We start from the raw sequence: 19434 nt of genomic DNA, 5'->3' as shown, positions 1-19434 counted from the left end.
TCCATCCTCTCCAGAGACTTCTAGAACCCTTTTTGATCTTATCCCTCAAGTGACTTTATTAAATACTCCAAGTAACTTTATTAAATACTAAAGTCACTTTATTAAATACAAGGTCATCTTTTAATATTTATTTATTAAAATAACTAATTAGTCGTCCTTGGACAACCATTAATTAAATTAATTAAATCGAACTGTCACCAGAAAATTGGGGACATGACACTTTGAGAGTAGAAGAGAAGTTGAAGAGGAGACATTAAGGAAATCCTCAAGGGAAGGAGAAACAAGATCACTTGGTGAAGAACAAACAAATTGTTGAAGATGAACTGAAACCCATTGAACAGAGGAAGAGAAAAGAAAGAGGTGCATTTAAGGGTACTTGCTACAAATGTGGTTAAGAAGGACAGAAATCTTTTGAACGTCCTAAGGCTGCTGAAAGAAGAAATGTTGTTGTGTGAGAGGTCGAAGACTTAGCGAATGAACCTAAGCACGATGGGGATAATTTGTTGATTTGTAGGGTATTGCTCGGAAAGAGGACGCTAAAACCTTGTCAAGGAGGAACTTGTTTAGTACTCGTTGTAGATCTGGTGGTAAAATCTGTAATGTGATTGTGGATGGTGGTAGTACTGATAACCTAATTGCTGAAGAGATGGTTTAGAAACTTGGTTTAAAGATGTTAAAACATCCTTGTCCTTATAGGATTGGTTAGTGACAATATGAGCATGCTTTGGAGGTGAGGAAGCAATGTCTTGTTGATTTTTAGATTGGGCAGTATAAGGATCAAGTGTTGTGTGATATTGTGGACATGAATAGTTGTCACATATTACTTGATAAACCTTGGTGATATGATTACAAGAATATGCATGATTGTGTCAAGAATGTGTTTATTGTCAAGAAGGGTAGTAGGAAGCATTCCTTGATTCCTTTGCAGAATGAAGAGCTCAATAAGAACTTGAGTTTCAATAATCGAGTTGAGTTAGGAGATTTTGAATGGGTTAGAGATCAGCATGGGAAGCAAACTTGTTGTGCATTGAAGATAGATGTGAAGACAAAAGTTGTAGAAGAAGATTAAAGGCAAGAGTGTAAAAGTTGATGTGGAGGAGAACAGGTATATAAAGAACCAGTTCAAGGTTTATGTGTTGAACCCTGAAAGATGTTCTTCCAGTTATTAAAAATGTTTTTTTATTCTCACTTGGGGTGTCTGATGCAGGAGCATCTCAGGGAGGTCAACAATCTGGTATGCAAGGGATTTGTGCTTGAGTTTGTGGAGTTATGATTCGCTCAGTTGGGGATCTGTTCAAGGCATATTGGAGATCCTTTCCTTAAGTGTGCGTGATGTTTGGACTCATCGTCTTTGAGAGAGTCATTTTAGTGGTTTCTGGTAATGTGTTCCTATTTACTGGCACAACTTTGGAGATTGTATTTGTGTTGGTGTGTGCACTCTTGGATTTGGATAGTTGGTTGGCACATGGACCTATGTCTAAGTGTGTGTATTCTTACATGGTCTTGTGAGTTAGTTATGCATTATAAACTTGGGGCCTATCGTAAGTATTTAATTTACGTTATGTATTTAATGTTTCTAGCCAAGCCAACTTCTGGCTTGGGGTGTATTTAATGTGAGTGTTAATTAAATGTCTACTATGCTAGGCTGACTTTATTAGGAATAACCATAGATATAAATAACAGTTACATGCAAATATAACCAATATCAGAGAATAAAAAATCATGCAAAAGAGAACATAAGACACAAGGATTTAACGTGGCTCACCCAATCCTTGGGCTACATCCAACAACAACAAGTCTATTATTATTATTATTGAGTGATTACAATCCACAATCCCTTGTAGCTAAATACCACCGCAAGAAGCTACAATATCACCATATATTCTGAAATCCCTAACCCTAAGCCATTTTATACAAGCTTTTGCTGCTTATAAAATTAGGGCTAGAATAAGTCATCTAATACAAAAATAATAGTCGACACCCTTTACAATAGTAGGGTCATTTTTGGCTTTAGGGGCACTACCCCCGAAAACCCCAGTAGGGGCATTGCCCCTCTACCCCACCATGTATTGCGACAGGGAACACACCTGGGACACTACCCCTTAACCCCGTCTTGGGGGTGGTGTCCCCAAACCCCCATAGAAATAATTTGGGGGGAAACCACACTAAATAAACCTCTGAGTTTGATTAAGCCCCACATCAGAACAAACTTGTGGCTTGGTTTAGTATAAGTAGAGGGTCTTGTGGAGTCTAGACTCATTGTCATTCATCATGGAGAAGATGAGTAGCTAAGAGGAGTGAAGTTTGAGTAGAGCTAGTAGCTAAGCATGTCTTGGGAAACAAGAAGGTTGCTTGGTGGCTTGCGAGCACAAGTTGAGATTCTTCTTGGAGTTCTCTGCTAGGTTGCGAATCTGTGCTAGCCAGTGGTTTGGATCTTGCAAGATCTTGCAGAAGTTTTATTGTAATTATTGATGTATTTGGTTGTAACCTAGAAGGCCTTATAGTCAGGCATGTTGGATGAAAATATTATTATGAGAATTGACATTGTGTGGATATAAATCTCTTTGTTATTGTTTATATTCTACTGTGTGGTTATTTGCTGAGGGCTAGGACATCTCCTTTGGGGACTCTCCTGTCTTGCATTATGCTAGGAAGCCTATAAAGTTGGAAGGAATAGTTAAAAAACCTATCATGCTCTTCAAATATTGTACCGTTTTTTATAACCGATGGGAGCAAGTGGAGAGAAACATCCCTCTCATCCTTAAGTAGCCAAGAATTATTCCTACTAGTAATTCTGTTTGCCTATGTGAATATCTGAGAGTCGAGGATATAATGTGCCCAATTACTTCTAATTTTTTTTGAGTTGGACAAGATCCAAGTGATTCCCCCTGTCATTATCAAAGCCAAAAGGAGCGAGGATTGAGCTAATAAAACGGCCTCAAATGACTTAAGAAATGTACAAAAAGGCGGCCCCATGAAAGCCCTATAAGGGCTTAGATGAAAACTTGGTGAGGAGGAAGTTGTTTTTCACATTTGCAATAATGAGTATCAATTATCAAGGGCTCTTATATTCATAATACTAAATGTCTTTTTGTAAGGAAATATATTTAGGAAAAATTTAGTAGTTCGTTACTCAATGCTTTGGTTGCCATTGTTTGTAGGTGATTTAAATCTTACTCGTATGTTATAGTTTTGTGTCAGATCCTTATAACTTTCACTCTTATATATATTTTCATTAGTTGCTTGTGTGGTTGCACTTGTAGTGGTTCATTACATTAGTATTAACACTTGTTAGTACATACATTAGATTATATGTACAACTCATAAACTTTACACTGTATACTAAGGTTTCACTTGAGAGTGATGCTAGTTTAGTGCTTTGCACACATGTACATATACATCTACATCTACATCTACATATGTATATTCATATACATATATGTGTCTTTTTTTCATTGCTTGTTAGTCTATGGCTGTAATATTATTTCTTATTGTGTAGTTATAAGGAAATATTTTAACTCGAAATGTTGTCTAATATATATGTATATAATAGAGATATCACTATTAAGGCATCTTTATGCTTTATATGATTAAACTTAGTTCTACCCATAATATACCTTCGAAACAATGTCCAAAGTTATAATTGGCTTTATCTTGGAGGGATGTGGAAAATGCTGTTGCTTCCCTTAATTTTATTTGCAGTTAAATATAGCAGATATTATTTTTTCATATCATAACATAGATTTTTTGAGTTGGAAAGATAACACTACTAGTAAATATTTTTGGTTGGTGTTTTGTGTTGTTTAACTCTGATACAAGCTCAGAAAGGACAATAAACGAGTAAGGTAGGAACAATATGGTTATGGCATACTCATTCCCACCTTTGGTTAGGAACTCTTGCATAATGAGAGAATTTAATAGGAAAGTAATAAATGTATAAAGGATTTACTGCATTGTTAAGCTATTGAGGCACATTTGTAATGAGGATATCTTAATCATGTATATGTGAGAAGCATCAGTTATCAACATCATCATCTCATAATCTTTAAAAAATGAGAAATTGTAAAAGTTTTGATAACCCAATCTTTTGAAATGATTTGGACAAGGCTCTCTTTACTAGGTTCTTTCATCCCATTGCCTACAGTGAATTGAATTGTAAAATTATGCAAATAATTAATAAAATAAATATTGACTAGGACCTTTTACCTCTAAAAAAATACAAATCTTAAAATTTAATATCATTTTAAATATAATTTTTTTTCAATAACTAATTTATTTCAATATCATTTTAAATTTATATGTATTAAATTATATATTGACATATATTTAATCTTAATAATCTAAATTAGCATAAAAATGAAAAAATTAAAAAAGTTATTCTACATCACACTATAACTCTAATTTAGATTTTTTAAATAATAGAATTTTTATGTGCTAATTAAATGGTTGAACCACAAAACCAACTATAAATATAACATTATTATTTTTTTTTCTAATAAACTAAAACATGAACTATACTTTCAATATAACTTTGTTATATATATATATATATATATATAAGCTCATATTTAATCTTCTAAAAATGTAAATTATTTATAATTAACATATAATAAGAAAGATGTATGTTAAGAAATAGTAATAATAATAATTTAATATTTTAAAAAAGTAAATTATCTTTAATTAAAATATAATAAAGAAGAGGAGTGTTAAACCACTACTTTTAAAATAATAATAAATTATTAAAATAATAAAAATTATTATTTTTATTAAAATCTTTATTATTGACCTCGAAAATCCCCTTCATTGGACTAGCGGAAATCTTAAATTTACTAAAAATATAATATAAAAAGCCTTGCCGCGTATTTCACTCCAAATATTGAAAATTGAACCGCTATCAGAAAACAAATTTCCAATTAAGAACCCCAAAATACAAAGCCCTAGCTGTCAAAAACCCGTAGCTACATTTAGTTACACGCAAAAAATTAAGAAAGAAAAGAAGAGGAGGAGATCCCTCCAAATTTAACTCATTATTCCACCGCAGATTTAGAAGCAATAAAAGCGGCTACACTTTTAACTGGCACGATATATCCGCCAAATTTGGCGGCGTCGAGTCTTTTTTTCATGCCCCGTTTTCAATCGCCGTTAAATTCCGCTTTATGGCGAAGGTGTGCGTGAAACTAAACGGCGTTGCGTTAATGTAATTTTGATACTATATTTAATTTTAGGGACTGAAAACAACAGAGGGAAGAACCAAACAAACAATACCCTTTACACAACACCGCATTATTTTCCGTCATTCATTTTATTTCTTCGCTTATCATCAGCGACCAATTTCAGCAGATTTGGCGCCCCAGGGATTCGATCTCGCGACCTCCAGATCTTTCAAGGTAAAATTTTATCGTTGCATGTTTCGTTGCGCAACTTCATTTCTAGGGTTAAATTGGAGGATGTCAAATAATCTTCATAAAAGTTATAATTTCTGTGATTACTGTTGCAACTTTGCGTTCGATTTAGTTTGAAGTTGTATCTTTCTGCGACGGATCTTCTGAAATCGATTTGTGGCGGCTGAAGATCTTTAGCTTTAATAAGGCGCAGGCCGTATGTTCGAATCTCGCCGCTCTTGAACCTCAAGAGACAAAATTTCTGCTTTATAACACTTTCCTAGTCCTCTGCGATTTTGTTTCTTGCCGGAGCTTCGATATGTTGCACATGTGAGAGCGCAATTGAATGCGGAGGGCGATTTTTTATTTTTCCTTAGGGTAAGTTGGGAAACATTGTTCTTTTAGGTTATGGCTCGACAGTTTTTTGTAGAATAATATTTTCTCTCTACAGTTGTCAAAATGTTGAAACCCTCGTTCTCAACTCTGTGGTGCACAACTTCGATTGATAACTTTATTAGGGCAAAATTGGGATTAGCAGTTCGTGTTTTGCCAGGGAAAAATAGCAGTATATTTTTAGGATTTTAAGGAGCAGATTTGATCTGGACGTTAAATAGCATCGATGTCGTTTGGCTCATTCAAGCAGCGCAATTCGGCCTATTGTAACTACCCTCTTTGCAAGCGATATCAGCATATTAAAGATTTTTGATTTCCCCAGCGCGTTATTTAGGTTTTATAGGTTTCACGATATGAATTGTGTTTTATGTTTTATAGCTTGTGTATGTTTCGCTCGTTAAGGCCGAGATTGAATATACAGGACAATTTTTTCCAGCGTTAGTTTTTTGCAAGTTATCGGTTCATGCCTCTTGAAACCTTTTGATGTTTTCTTCGTCGGGGGTTTTTCATTTCTTATGTTTGTTAAGGAAAACACATATATGGACCGGGGTTGGTTAAAAGTTTTCACAGTTAAGCGCATTTTATAAAATTCTACTAGTGATTGCTAAAATCTCCATGGACGTTTTCTTATGCTTTGGTGATTGGGTTTCTCAGTTGGCGCAATGTGCGGATGATACAATCATATGTTATCCAAATTTGCAATAATAGAAGCTGTTTTAATGTCCCGCCATCAAACTGAATAATTTATATTTCTACATGGCAATATATGTTTGTAAAAAGTGCTTATACGAGACTGGAACCATCGACTAGTTGCATGTGTTAGGGCGGAATAGAAATTCCTTTTTTATGGTAACTTTTGACAACATTGCTTTTTTAATAATTCTTGGCACTTGAAAATCATGCACTCTGAGTCTAAATTGAATTTTTTAAATAAACAAGATTTTCTTTTAACTGTTAGAAGTGGGAGAAAAGAGTAAATGAAAGGCATGGTTTTTTGATTATTCACAGTGGCTTAATCTTCACTTGCTCAATATGTAAAATGGAGGTTCTCTGTTGCTTTTTTGGGTAACATAGACAATTATACTGTTTCTGTTGGTGCTTTCATGTTTTGGCTTTTATAGTTTATCACAGTAATTTTGATTATGAGTTTCTTGGATATTATCACTTTACCTTTGAAGCTCTGATACTTGTGCTGCATGGTAGTTTGCTGGAGCAAAACTTTAGTGACATTTATACACTTATGGATATTTCTAGGATATTATCACTTTAACTTTGAAGCTCTGATGTTTGTGCTGCCTGGTAGTCTGCTGGAGCAAAACTTTACTGACAGTTATACACCACACCTCTGGGATTTTTTTGCAAAAAAGTTGGACGCACACACTTTTTTGAACATGCAAGTAGGTCTCTTTTTCGAAGGTGGAGTCTCTTGCACAAAGTTGGAAAGATTTTCCTAACTCACAGCCTCAGTCTTGAATGTGTGCCCCTTTTAGTTTGTTTTGGGTCATTTACTTGGAGTGAGGAGACTTGTAATTGGCTCCAGGGTCAACCTATAGGTGGTAGTCATAGAACGGTTGTATACCGATTTTGTTGATAAATCCACGTTTCCTGATGAATGCTTTTGCTTGTATTTTCATTAATTTGTAAACAGTTGTATGCTCATTTAATGACTTTATAATCTCCCTCCCAATGAGATCATGCTTTTTTCTGAGCTTAAATCATTTTATTATTCCTTGACCTTGCGAATGAAAATTTGTTTTGAAACTTATCTTTTATCTGTTTGACTCGCAGAAAAGTTGTAAGTCGAAGGATCAAACGATTCTGTTTAAAATCATGGACTTTGTGAATGATGATGGGGAAAATGTCTGTCCACTCTGCATGGAGGAAATGGACTTGACTGATCGTCAACTGAAACCTTGCAAATGTGGCTATGAGGTTAGCCTTTTTTATTATACTGCACATTGCACTGATATTCTTTTATAAACTGCTTAAAGTAAGTTCTTTGTTATCAAATGGTTTGCAGATTTTATCTAGGTAGCCTAATAAAACTTGCAATGTATCTTATAGCCAGAATGAGGCTGTCTTGTTCTAGATATAGTAACAATCATTTTAATCTACATGTTTTAGTTTTATGTAAAAAACTTTGCTAACATATCTTTGTCACTTTCTTACTAATTTAATTTTGAGTTATTTTAGTAGCCCTTTTTTGTAATTTAATGCAATTTAACCATTGAATTAAGTTATATGTTATCTGGCCAGATATGTGTTTGGTGCTGGCATCAAGTTATGGAAGTGGCCGAGAAGGATAACACTGAAGGGCGTTGTCCTGCATGCCGAACACCGTATGACAAGGAAAAAATAGTTGGAATGACATTCAATTGTGAAAGGTGAGCCATTATAATGTTGAAAAGCATCTGTTATAGAGTAATCTTCTTTATAAAATACGCACATTTTAATATATTTTGGTGCAACAAATGTGTTTATTGGACAGCTATTTTTGGTGTAAAGCGTAAAACCAGAATGCTGTTACATAATTATATTCTGATTTTAGAATTCAGTTATTTTGTTATTTTTCTAAATGCTTTTAATTTTATGATGAAGCAGACTTATGGATGCATCTTCTGAGAAACGGCAGAAGTCACAAAAGTCAAAGGCAAAGGCATCTGAAATGCGAAAACATCTCAGCAATGTTCGAGTCATTCAGCGAAACCTTGTCTACATCATTGGGATACCATCAAATTTAGCCGACGAAGAGGTATATAATTTTTTGCCCATCTTTAGAAGATTGAGTTGCACTTGCATAGGTTTTGACTAAGGAGCAGTGTATATGCTTTGTTATCCTCTTCTGTCTTCAAGCATTATATAATCAGAATAGCTACAGTGAGGTTGGGACTCATACAAACTGTTTTTAAAATTAGACCAAGCAATTAGTGCATTCTGGTTTTCTGTTTTTCGTCATAATAGTTTTCTTCTTGCACTATTTGCATTTTGCATTTTCTAAATTTATTAATTTAAAAAAATATTTTCACATTTTGTATTTGAAAATTAATAGTAATGTTTAAGCAGTTACTATCATTCAAGTACTTGATAAAAACCTCTCACAGAGACCAAAAAACTCAACTAAAGGCATTGATTCTTTGCAGACTCTTGAACGTCGAGAGTTCTTTGGGCAGTATGGGAAGGTTCTGAAAGTTTCAATTTCAAAGCCTAGTGCGAGTAATCAACATTCTAGCAGTAATCCAACTTCAAATGTGTAAGTTAAAAGTGTTCCTTTTATTTGATAGTACTATGTACAATTGCTGCTTTGAGCTTGAAGTTGTTTGTGGATGCAACATTTTTGGAATTTGAGCCTTGTTTTCAGATGACACTGAAAGAAGTCTTATTCCACTGTAAAGTTTGTTGTTTTGAATACAACCAATGAGTAGGAGTTTTATGTTTCAAATGTTATGAACTAGGAAGTTAGAAACTAAGCTTTGAGTATTTCTGACCGTGAGTAGGCTTATGTTTAATGTGACTGGGTTTTCATATCTTTTGTTTATGTCTCAGATATATTACCTATACGAAAGAGGAAGAAGCTATACGTTGTATTCAGGTTGTAAATGGATATGTATTAGATGGTAGACCATTAAAGTAAGTCTTTATCTTAGTTTAATTCTGCAGAGGCTTCAAAAATATTTTAATATAAATCTATAGTATATTTGATGCCTGATTTTGTTTTCCTTTGGATATTAAATTTGCAGAGCTTGTTTTGGTACTACAAAGTACTGCCATGCGTGGTTGAAAAATATGGTAAGAAAGGCTATCTGTTTTTCATCTGTAAATCATTTTTTGGTTTCTTGGATATATTTTCCCTTGCTGTATTTGATTTGTTATCCTTTTTTGAGTTTGTCATTACAGGATATTTAACATGTTTAACATATTTTTCTAATAAACTTGTTTCCTTAGAAATGATTGTCAGCTTGTCATAATCTTTTTGACATTTGTGGACATGTTTTAATTTCTATGTTCAGCCTTGCAACAATCCAGATTGCTTATACCTGCACGATATAGGTACTCAAGAAGATAGTTTCACAAAAGAGGAGATGGTATCCACATGTGCAAGGTATCTTTAATGAATTAATTGTTCTTTTTTTTTTTGCTTTTGATGTTGCCCTGATTTTTGGAGTAGTTTTGGATCTCTAAAGGTCCTGTATTCTGGTAGTTAATATTTGTTGGAGAAATATATGATGCATATGTTGCTGGGATTAGTTTCTCTCTATCTCATTGTAGAGTGAAGTCTTTTAAGTGCTGATAGTGTCTTACTAATGTTTGTCCAAAGTGCTTGTATAATAATGAAAATATAATCATTTTGGTTCAGTTGGATATAAATTCAATTCACTCTTAATTAGCACATTTCCATGTCATAGAAGTGCCAAAAGATTGAGTGCTAATTGTTTATGAGATGCAATTTATTCTCTCAGGAGTTTGGGTCACTTGCATAGTTTAATGAAAACTATATTTTAAATTAGAGTGGTTATTATCAGTCTCACTAAAGTATGGTAAGGTTACCCGTTTTGTTTTTGTTTTGACATGTCATTACGCAAGCAGCAAAATTCCACAGTTCCATGGTCCCACAAATCCATTGCAGCGGCGTGGAGGTAGTTGCCTACCTCCACCAGAACTTGAGGTCTCTAGCACAAATTTGGCTTCCTCAAGTAAACCTTCGGTTAAAGCAGCTGTTTCTGTAAGTAACCCTTGCTGGCTAACGAATCTGTATGTCCAGTACTTCATAACATTATTTTATGTGTCAATATGAATTGTTTTCAGTCTTAATGCAGTTTGTGGGATTCCTTCCTCTATGTTTTTATGCTTGAAACTTGTAAGATCTTTCCAGTAGGACAGGAGTTTTTATAACAAGGTGTAATATATAACTCAAATCTTATTGCTTTTATGATTTCTATGCTATCTTAATTTAGAATGTAGGTGGTCAGGCCAAGACTACAGTTGCTAATGGATCTACTGGAAAAGCAACTCCCCTACCAGCTGCGGCTTCTTGGTATGGTATTTAGTGTTACAATATAGACCAAATGCAAGTAGTTCAGTCAATATGGTAGTCATTGTTATGAATAATGATTAATGTGAAGGCGTTTAAACTACATAAGGTGGTGCAATCAATAAATTCTTGGTTGTCAATATAAAACAATGTTTGCAGGGGCCTGCGTGTTACACAGGGGAAGACATTACCCACAAAAGCACCGATTATTCCTGTTTCCACAAAACTCAAGTCAAGTTCCTCTCATACATTATCAGTCTCGCCACCTTCAAATCCACCGACGTCAGCTGCTGTGGTAGCAGCAGCAGCTACTTCTTTGTTGCACTCTGATCATATCCAACCATCTTTGGTTGTTGTCAGTGGTAATGGCTCACAAACAACTCAAACTTCACCATGTTCTGTGATATCTAAACAGAATATAAAGAACCAGCAAACAAGGACAAATTTGACAAATGGTGTTGCTGCGGATTCTTCAGCTGGTACACCAACTACAGAAAAATATATCAGGGAAGATAGCCCCGAAAGGAGGACGAGGGAGAGTCGTTTGCAGCAAAATCGTGGATTTCATGAAGTTATTGAGAGGGCATCTGATATCTCATTACAAAGCTCAGCTCCTACAGCCAGTTTGAATATACAGAATGTTAGCACTGAGAAATCAGGATATGCATCTGTATCGTCTAATCTTATGACCAGAAGCCTTTGTCAGGAAGCTTCTGTAAATTTTAATAACAATTTTGATGATTTAAGTACCTCCGCATTAAATGAAAGTTCTAGAGCTTTTCACAGTAGTTTCAATGTCAGAAAGCTTCCACTAGATGCATTAACAGTCTCTGCAAATTTGTTACGGAGTGATTGTAACACACCTGATGAAAAATCTATGGCTCAATCAATAAATGAAGTTTGCGTCTCAGAGATTGAGGATCAGTGCACTTCAACTGAGGCTGAAGAACAATGTCCAGGATCAGTTACAAAGATGCTTTCAGAAACTGCGGGAAAGTTAAAACATGGATTTCCTTTAGATGCTAATAGAAGGTCTTTCCATTCATGGAAATCCACTGCTACATCTGACGCATATGCAGACACAGCTATATCAAAAACTGATCCAAGTGCAGTCTTGCCATTACAGACTTTAAATTTGGACATTCTTAATAAGAACTGTTTCAAAACTGACAAGGTTGATGGGAAATCTGATTTTTCTAGAGTAAGATCTGAGGGTTCTATTTTGACTCCATTTCAAGATTCTAGCATTGCAGAAGATCAAACAATTAAGGTCAGTGCGCCAGCTGGTGAGCAAATTTCTGAAGGATGTTCTATTTCAGAAAAATCACAACGCTTGGAAAGGCATGACAGTGACAAAACTCACATTAGGCATCACAGTGGTACAGACAGCGGGGAGGATAAGATTATCTCAAATATTCTTTCTTTGAACATTGACATTTGGGAAGATGATTCAATAACTAGTCCTCATGATGTTGTTACAAAAGCATTGCTTGGGGAGAAAGATAAAGTTAGTGGTTTCCCGAAGGATATATCGAGCTCAAGGAAATTGCAAAATAATGGGCAGTCCAGGTTCTCATTTGCAAGACATGATGGGTCTTCTGTAGAATCAAGTCATTCGTCATCAAAGTCCCCAATTTCTAGTGGACAGCTTCAAGAGACATGGTCAAAAGGAAAAGATAGTTTGGATGACAGAGCTGGTTATGAACAAGTCAACAGACCATTGAATGATAGGGCTGCTTTTGATCATGAAGAATATCAGATACTTCCGAACAGGAGTGCACCTCCTCCTCTATCTGGTTCTGCAGGTATGGTGATAAAAATGTTTTTTGAGCTATATAATATCAGATTTATTATATTCTTTAACTTCTTATCCTACATATGCCTGTTTTTCATTTTTTGTTTTGTTTTGGTATTCAACATGCTATTTGTTCTGTTAATATTCTGAGGTATGGTAGGTTTATTATACTGCAACTGTCTTGTCCTCCAGCACAGATATTATTATTTAGATGTTGATTCATCTATTTGGTTGTATTTTTCCTGTTTTTGTGATTCTGTTTGTGTTTATATGTGGAGGGATTTAAGGAAATTATATTGGCTGTATGCTCTCTTACAGTAAAACGTTGTGCTTTCCTTTCTGAAAATGTTTGGATGATTTTAGTTTTAAATATATCCAATATATCATATGAGATTAAAAAGCTTTCTTATGAGTTTTGTCCTTTAATTTTTCAGTATTCTTACATGGTTATTGTCTTAGGGTTTTAATATTTGAATGATGAGGAAATTGTTGGTAGAAATAGTTTATAATAGTTAAGAGTTTTGCCAGACAACTTCTTATGAGTATGAAGAAATTAGTTTGTTTAACATGTACAACTGAATGGTTTAGGGACTATGATATGCAAATTTTAGATTAAATATTTTTCTAGTGCTTAATGCATTAATTTATTCAAACCATGTGCTTTTATATATTCAGATTTGAAGGTGTTGTATTTTTTTATGTTATGGCAACAGGTTTCACATAAAGTAATGTAGAAAATAAGTTCAGCAGGCTTGGTGTAGTGGTAAGGGATCGATTCCCAGGATTCAAAAGTAAGTGGACAAGTCACAAGTATTACATTGGCTATATTAGTGGAGGTCATGAGCACCTGTTTCCTTGAGCATATTGCTAGATCGAAGTGGGGCCTTCACAACAGAACAGGATCCTGTTGAGACTACAGAAATCTTAGACAAGGGGAGTCAAAATTAGAAATGGAAAATGACCTAACATTTAAAATAGTACCAGCATGACAGTAGTGGTCATTGTTTTTAGAACATTGAAAATAGACAATGAGTAAAACCACATAAACAAACTAATACATTGCTAAATAAATTGTAAGAAGGTGTGGGTTTAAAATAAGTTGATATTTATCTTGTTTCAATTGTCCCTCCCTTATCCATTCTGATAGTTAAATGATATGATAGCTTTGCTTCATAAGCTAAAGCTGCCTTTTGTGACCTGTCTGATAGGGTTTTCCTTTGGTTGACATATGGTGTCAGTAGGCCAGATTAACAACAATCAGAACAATAATTTCTTTTCCCTATAACCTTCGTGACTTAATTTATGGGATGGAACAACTGCTAAGGGACACTAAAATTTCTTGATAAGCCAAATTTCAGTGTTGAATTGCAAATTTTATAGTATTAGATGCTAGTTTTGATTAGTTTATTGTCAAAGATGATGATTGTAGAAGAGCTACATCCATGTATTATTCAAATTGTTATAGAATAGCAGGTGTTTTCAGAGTGGGTTTGCAGCCAAAATTCAGTCATATGCAATTAAGTTGCTCGAATCACCAAAATTTTGGTTTGATGTGGGTGGACCAAGAGAATAGTTGAAATAAGCTTGGGAATATTTGAAGACGTGGAATAAGCTTTGGGTTTAACTATGGAGGAAACTCTGTAGTTAAGCACGCTCAGGCTGGAGTAGTACTGGGATGGGTGACCTCCCGGGAAGTCCCGGTGCTTCACCGCTGTGAGCATCACCTAGATCCAATGAGTGGTGAGTGTTCCATTTATTCTCATGAGAGATGGATTCATGTTGAATCACTACTCATGAAACATGGGTCATCGAGTTTGACTCAAAATCACAGAGTTAAATCCTGATATTCATATCACATATTTATTTAAGTTAAGAAAGGATGGACTGGATTCAATGTGATCTTTCAGTAGACCAAGGAAAGTCACCAGTTGAGAGTAACTTACAAAAGGACATAGGAGTGGTCTTGTGGGGTAGGCCTAGTTCCTAATAAAATATGTTTATTTCATTGATTTGTTACTTTTTGTTGTCAAATATATGTGTACCAACATATGTTTGGTAGTTATGGCGCACCAAATTATGGATAGATATTAGAATTACATCGTTGAATGCTTGGCACTCTAAATTTATGGTCATTGATGATAGTGTAGCTAATTACAATTATAGTAGCAATATGAAGATGGGACATAAATGTGAAGTTACTTGAGAGACACGTTTCAAGAATAGTAATTTCAATTCTGTAAAAATAATGTGAAGGTTGGTTTTTGTTTGTATAATCAATATCATTATGAGATGTAATAAGCTACTTGCATAATTCTTTCATGGTGTCAATTGCTGAAATAATAATGTTGTAGTTTTATCTGTTTCTTGTGTGGTGTAGAAATATTAAAATATTTTTGAGGATTATATGATCAAGTCTGTTTAGGTTTTAACAGGTTAAAAATTCAATGTATTAAAAACTTCAATCACCTAACTGATAACAGGGGCAAAGAAGAATATGTTGTCGTGACTCTGCAAGAAAAACCTTGGTTAACATAATTTTTAACATCCTCTGTTAATTACAAATAAACAAATTATTTATTTTCAATTAAATAATTAACTAGAATAGCAATTTTAGATAAATCTATGTAAAAGATGCAGAAATACAACTCTTAAGGTGCCAATTCATTTGATAGGTTTAATGATGAGGTTTCTTTAATCATATGGGATCAATAGTGTGGATGATTGCACAGGACCAGTGAAGAACATTTCTTGTTTTGAGAAAGTAGGAATGTTATTACATAATAGAATTGCGTGATTTTTGGTAGTTTATCTTATTATATGTTATAAGAGGTCTCAGTAGACTTAACTCTCCAATATTGCTTTAATTTCTTGTTCAGCATTGTCAGTTTTGTTGTATAATCAAACTCTTTCATTTAATGAAGTGATGATTGCAACTCCTTAGTTTGTGAATTTTCAATCAATTGTTTTTCCTTCCCTATACATTTCTTTTTGCATACAATTTCGAGTACTGTTCTTCCATGTTCCCTTTTGCAACATAGCATTGTATTAATTATTTTGAGCCTGTTTGGCTGCTGTCTTTGTTGTTGAAATATAAATTGTACACAAAATACTGCATTTTTGTGGCTAAGTCTGATACTTTCGTTTTGCTAATAAAGAAACATTTTCAACATTTCATATTCTTTTTCTTTTTGCAGTTGCACCGCCTTCTGTTTCAAGGTCTCAGTTTTCTGCCCCACCTGGCTTCTCTGTTCCTACCAGGGGCCCTCAAGTTCCTCCTCCTGGATTTTTGCCTCAGCCGAGAGTTGAAAGGACATATGAACCTCCTACTACAGGTTTTTGGGTGGAATTGAAGTCGTTACTTTGCATAATTTTCATAATTTATTTTTGCAAGATGAAATTGTGAATGTAAACTTTGCGGAGGAGTTAATTTTGAATGCAATGCTTGTGTTGCTGCAGTGTTTTCAAATGGAACTAAAGATCAGAATGAGCCGATATTGTCGCAAAATGCTTTTCCTAGTTTGTATTCTTTAGCAAATCAAACACTTGGAGGCAATAGCTCTAATGATGTGGAGTTCATTGATCCTGCAATAATGGCTGTTGGAAAAGGAAAATTTCCAATAGGACAAATCCAGCGTGGTTCTGCAGGTCCCGACTCAGTTTTTAGTGGTCCTAGGCAGGATTTGTCTGATTCTAGTTTTGGTCAGTCCTATCTTGGACTTCGATCTCCTTTCCTACAACAGGTCGGTTCTACGGATTATGATGCGAGGCTACAGATGCTGAAGCAAAAGCCATTTTATTCAAATTCAAGTTTGACTTCTCCAAGGCAGCAGTTTACGTTTCAGGACCAAATTGGAGACATCACATCATACTTGTCCCGTCAGAATGACACTATGATTCCATCAATGATGAGAGAACAATCTCAAATGAGCCTTGATTCCGTGTTCTCTCAGCAATCTTTTCAACAGCCAATGAATTTATCTTATAGAAGCTCTTCAGTTGGTGCAAATGGGTGGGGGGATAGTTGGAACAGAATGAGTTCTGCAATTGAATCTGGGCTTGGGGAGAGAAATTTTTTAGAGATGGGGAACAAAGAAAGAATGGGTGCTTGGGATCCTAAAAGTGGATTGAATAAATCCTTTCCAACTTATGGTGAATCAATGTACCACATGCCATGCTCAGAAAATTATTACAGTAGACCATTTGAAATGTGAAGGGTGATATTACTGCTCCCAAGTGGAGCATTAGAGAATAGCAATCATTGAAAAGCTTAAATGGTGCAATCTGTTGTGCTGGTTATTATAAATTGGTTTATCCGGTTCAAGGTCCAAATTCCAAAAGTTGAAAATTGGTGACTAACAGGATTCCATAGAGCAAGTGCTCTTTGGTACATTTTTTTTGAAGAAAACTCAGTGCTACTTCTTTTGTATGTTGATGGGGAATATGGAGAAAAATACAACAGCTATGTCCCTGTGGAGCCTGGCTTTTTTGAAGTTGGCTGTCATGGAATTTGCCATGAATTTGGTCTGTTGTTTTCTGGAGAATGCTTGTTGTGCTGCTATGGCAATCTCTGACTTGTAGGGGTTTTGAAGAAGTTATTTAATTGATTCAAAAATTGAAGTCACACCTTATTCATTCCTTAATAAATTATATGTCGTGGAGAAAACAGTACTCCCGAATCCTACATATTTTCAGTGGTATGGAGTTGTAGCACAAGAGAACATATCAACAGGGCTTGAGGATGAATGGCTATTGCAATGGTGCTTGCATTTTATTCATGTGCACCCAGATAGGCAGCATTAATATATGGGCTTTTCACTGTTGTTAAGATACGTCTCTCTCAAACTCTAATTTACTGATGGGTGATTTTGAAGTGAAGCTAATTGAGAAATTTTGTTGAGAAAATCTGGCTTCAATGATCTTGCCAAGAGGTAGGCACATCTCTTGATAAGCTTCCCATGCTGTTGAGGGCTTTTGCATTGTAATTGTTGGTTTGCACATATGTATTAAATGTAATCTAACACTGCATTCATGCAGAAAAAGCTTTTCAATGCTCTATTCATGCAACTGTTGCCTGTGTTAATTTTTATGCATTATTGTTTAAGCTTCATTTTCTGTCTAGGTTTTTTCTTCTTTTCAAGCTTTGCCTTGCTGGTTGCTGACAGATTTATGTTGTTTTCCTTGCTTTGCTGGTTGCTGACAGATATATGTTTTTCCCTTCAATCACTGAGTGTCAATGCTGTATTAGCCTTATTTAATTCACATATAACTTCTAGCGAGATTGTAACTTAAACAAATTTGAGTTCTACTCCTTTTAGTGCAGTTACTGTCAGCTTTTAAAAGAATTTGAATAAGTTTTTTTTAGATGGGTAATAGGCCCAAGCCAAGATTAATTATTATTTGTTGTTATTGATTATTATTATTTTTTAAGATCAAGTAGACTCGAACCAAAGACCTCATAGATAAGAGGCTCATAGTTTACAGTTATATTGTAGGTTCTTGCTTAAAGTCAGTATATTGAATACTGAGATGTGAAGGACTTGCACACTACGAATACAGATGATGTATATACAAAATACAGATGATGTATTTTTTACAGAGTGAGCTCTTGTGACATTCTTCTAGGTGGTTACTATAGACCACCATAGGAGCACATATATTTATAATATTTTGATATATTCAGATTGTTCTTTTTTTGGCATGGTTTCCAACACTTCGTGGAAAATAGTGCAACATATAGATATTTTTGACCAAAAATATAAACATGTTATTGGCAATCACTGTAAATTAGTTTTGTTTGTAAACATAAACAAGCATCAGACCTGCAATTATTAGGCATTTCTGCTCTAGAACTTTTATGAACAGGTTATATCCCTTGAATGATGTTAAGTACCTGTTAATTTTTTGAGTTGCCACTATTGAATTGCAGTTAGATCTGTTGCCACGGGACAACGGCTATTGATTCTATGATTATTTAAGAATTCAACCTGGATATCTACAATTGTGAAGACACCTGCTATAATTGGGTTTGAAGTCCTTTGGAATAGGGAAAGTGACTCACACTATGTGATTAATGATAAGATCTGTTGCCTTTTGTAGCAGCAAACACTGCTGTTATTATTCATGATATATGAGCATTGTCATTGCTAGACAAAACTGTTGGATGATTACACCATCCTTTGACTTTTATTATTTTTGCATCACAAATGTTGGTAATATTTCTCCTTATCAATGGATATTGTTGCCATTATTTCATTTTCATTTGTAAAATCGCTATATGATCGAGGCTGTTGGGAATTTTCATTGTAAATCAACTGTTAATAATGTTGTAATTCTCACCATTATTGACCTGTAATACAATTTCTTTTGTGTTTGTTAATCTTTTTATGATTACTGCTCAGTAGCATTTTCTAACTATTTTGACCTATACATTCTTGATTGATATAGTGTCCAGTGGCATCCTTAGTTCTGTGATCAATTTATATGGGCTAAAGTTTAAAATATGTTTGTTTAGATAGATATTGTTCTGAAATACTTGGCATGAATGTTGCTACTGCAGTAAACTTGAGATGTGTGAAGATGTTAGGTGAACTTAAATTGTCAAATGTAGCAGCTAAAGCCTAACACATTTTTTAATATATTTTATTCTTTTCAACTTTTATAGCTTTAGGGGAATTTCATGTTTAAAAAGCCTTATTTACTGTAGCTTTTATTTATTGTAGTTGCAGGGTTCTTAACTAATATTGTTAAAGACATTTATATTACAATGGCTGTAAATGTAAAGGGCATCAGCTATTTCTCCTTTTAAACTTTTTACCTACCTTTGTTTAGGTGTCAAT

General features: G+C 34.5%; 1 protein-coding gene across 5 annotated transcripts; it reads left to right on the top strand.

Annotated features, from left to right (window-relative positions):
* The first annotated feature begins 5245 nt into the window (after positions 1–5245).
* On the top strand, positions 5246–18974 carry LOC149570269 (uncharacterized). 5 transcript variants are annotated; one of them, XR_016362901.1, is made up of 15 exons: positions 5247–5387; positions 7563–7706; positions 8031–8158; positions 8376–8526; positions 8915–9024; positions 9318–9401; positions 9512–9560; positions 9782–9873; positions 10359–10494; positions 10727–10806; positions 10963–12608; positions 15793–15930; positions 16055–17526; positions 18091–18195; positions 18525–18974. XR_016362901.1 is itself a non-coding variant. In XM_089822908.1 (13 exons), the coding sequence occupies exons 2-13, from the start codon at positions 7605–7607 to the stop codon at positions 16807–16809; spliced, it is 3471 nt and encodes a 1156-aa protein (XP_089679034.1). In that variant the 5' UTR covers positions 5246–5387; positions 7563–7604; the 3' UTR covers positions 16810–17662. The 5 variants fall into 5 exon arrangements, 3 of the variants coding, with proteins under 3 accessions (XP_089679034.1, XP_089679032.1, XP_089679033.1); XR_016362900.1 differs by lacking the exon at positions 18091–18195 and having other exon boundaries at positions 5250–5387; positions 10356–10494; XM_089822908.1 differs by lacking the exons at positions 18091–18195; positions 18525–18974 and having other exon boundaries at positions 5246–5387; positions 16055–17662.
* Positions 18975–19434: the final 460 nt, after the last annotated feature.

The sequence above is a fragment of the Cupressus sempervirens genome, chromosome 3, assembly GCF_028749045.1.
Source record: "Cupressus sempervirens isolate cs-2001-9-10 chromosome 3, ASM2874904v1, whole genome shotgun sequence".
In the NCBI taxonomy this organism is placed as follows: Eukaryota; Viridiplantae; Streptophyta; class Pinopsida; order Cupressales; family Cupressaceae; genus Cupressus; species Cupressus sempervirens.
This window is presented reverse-complemented; position numbering and strand designations above follow the sequence as displayed.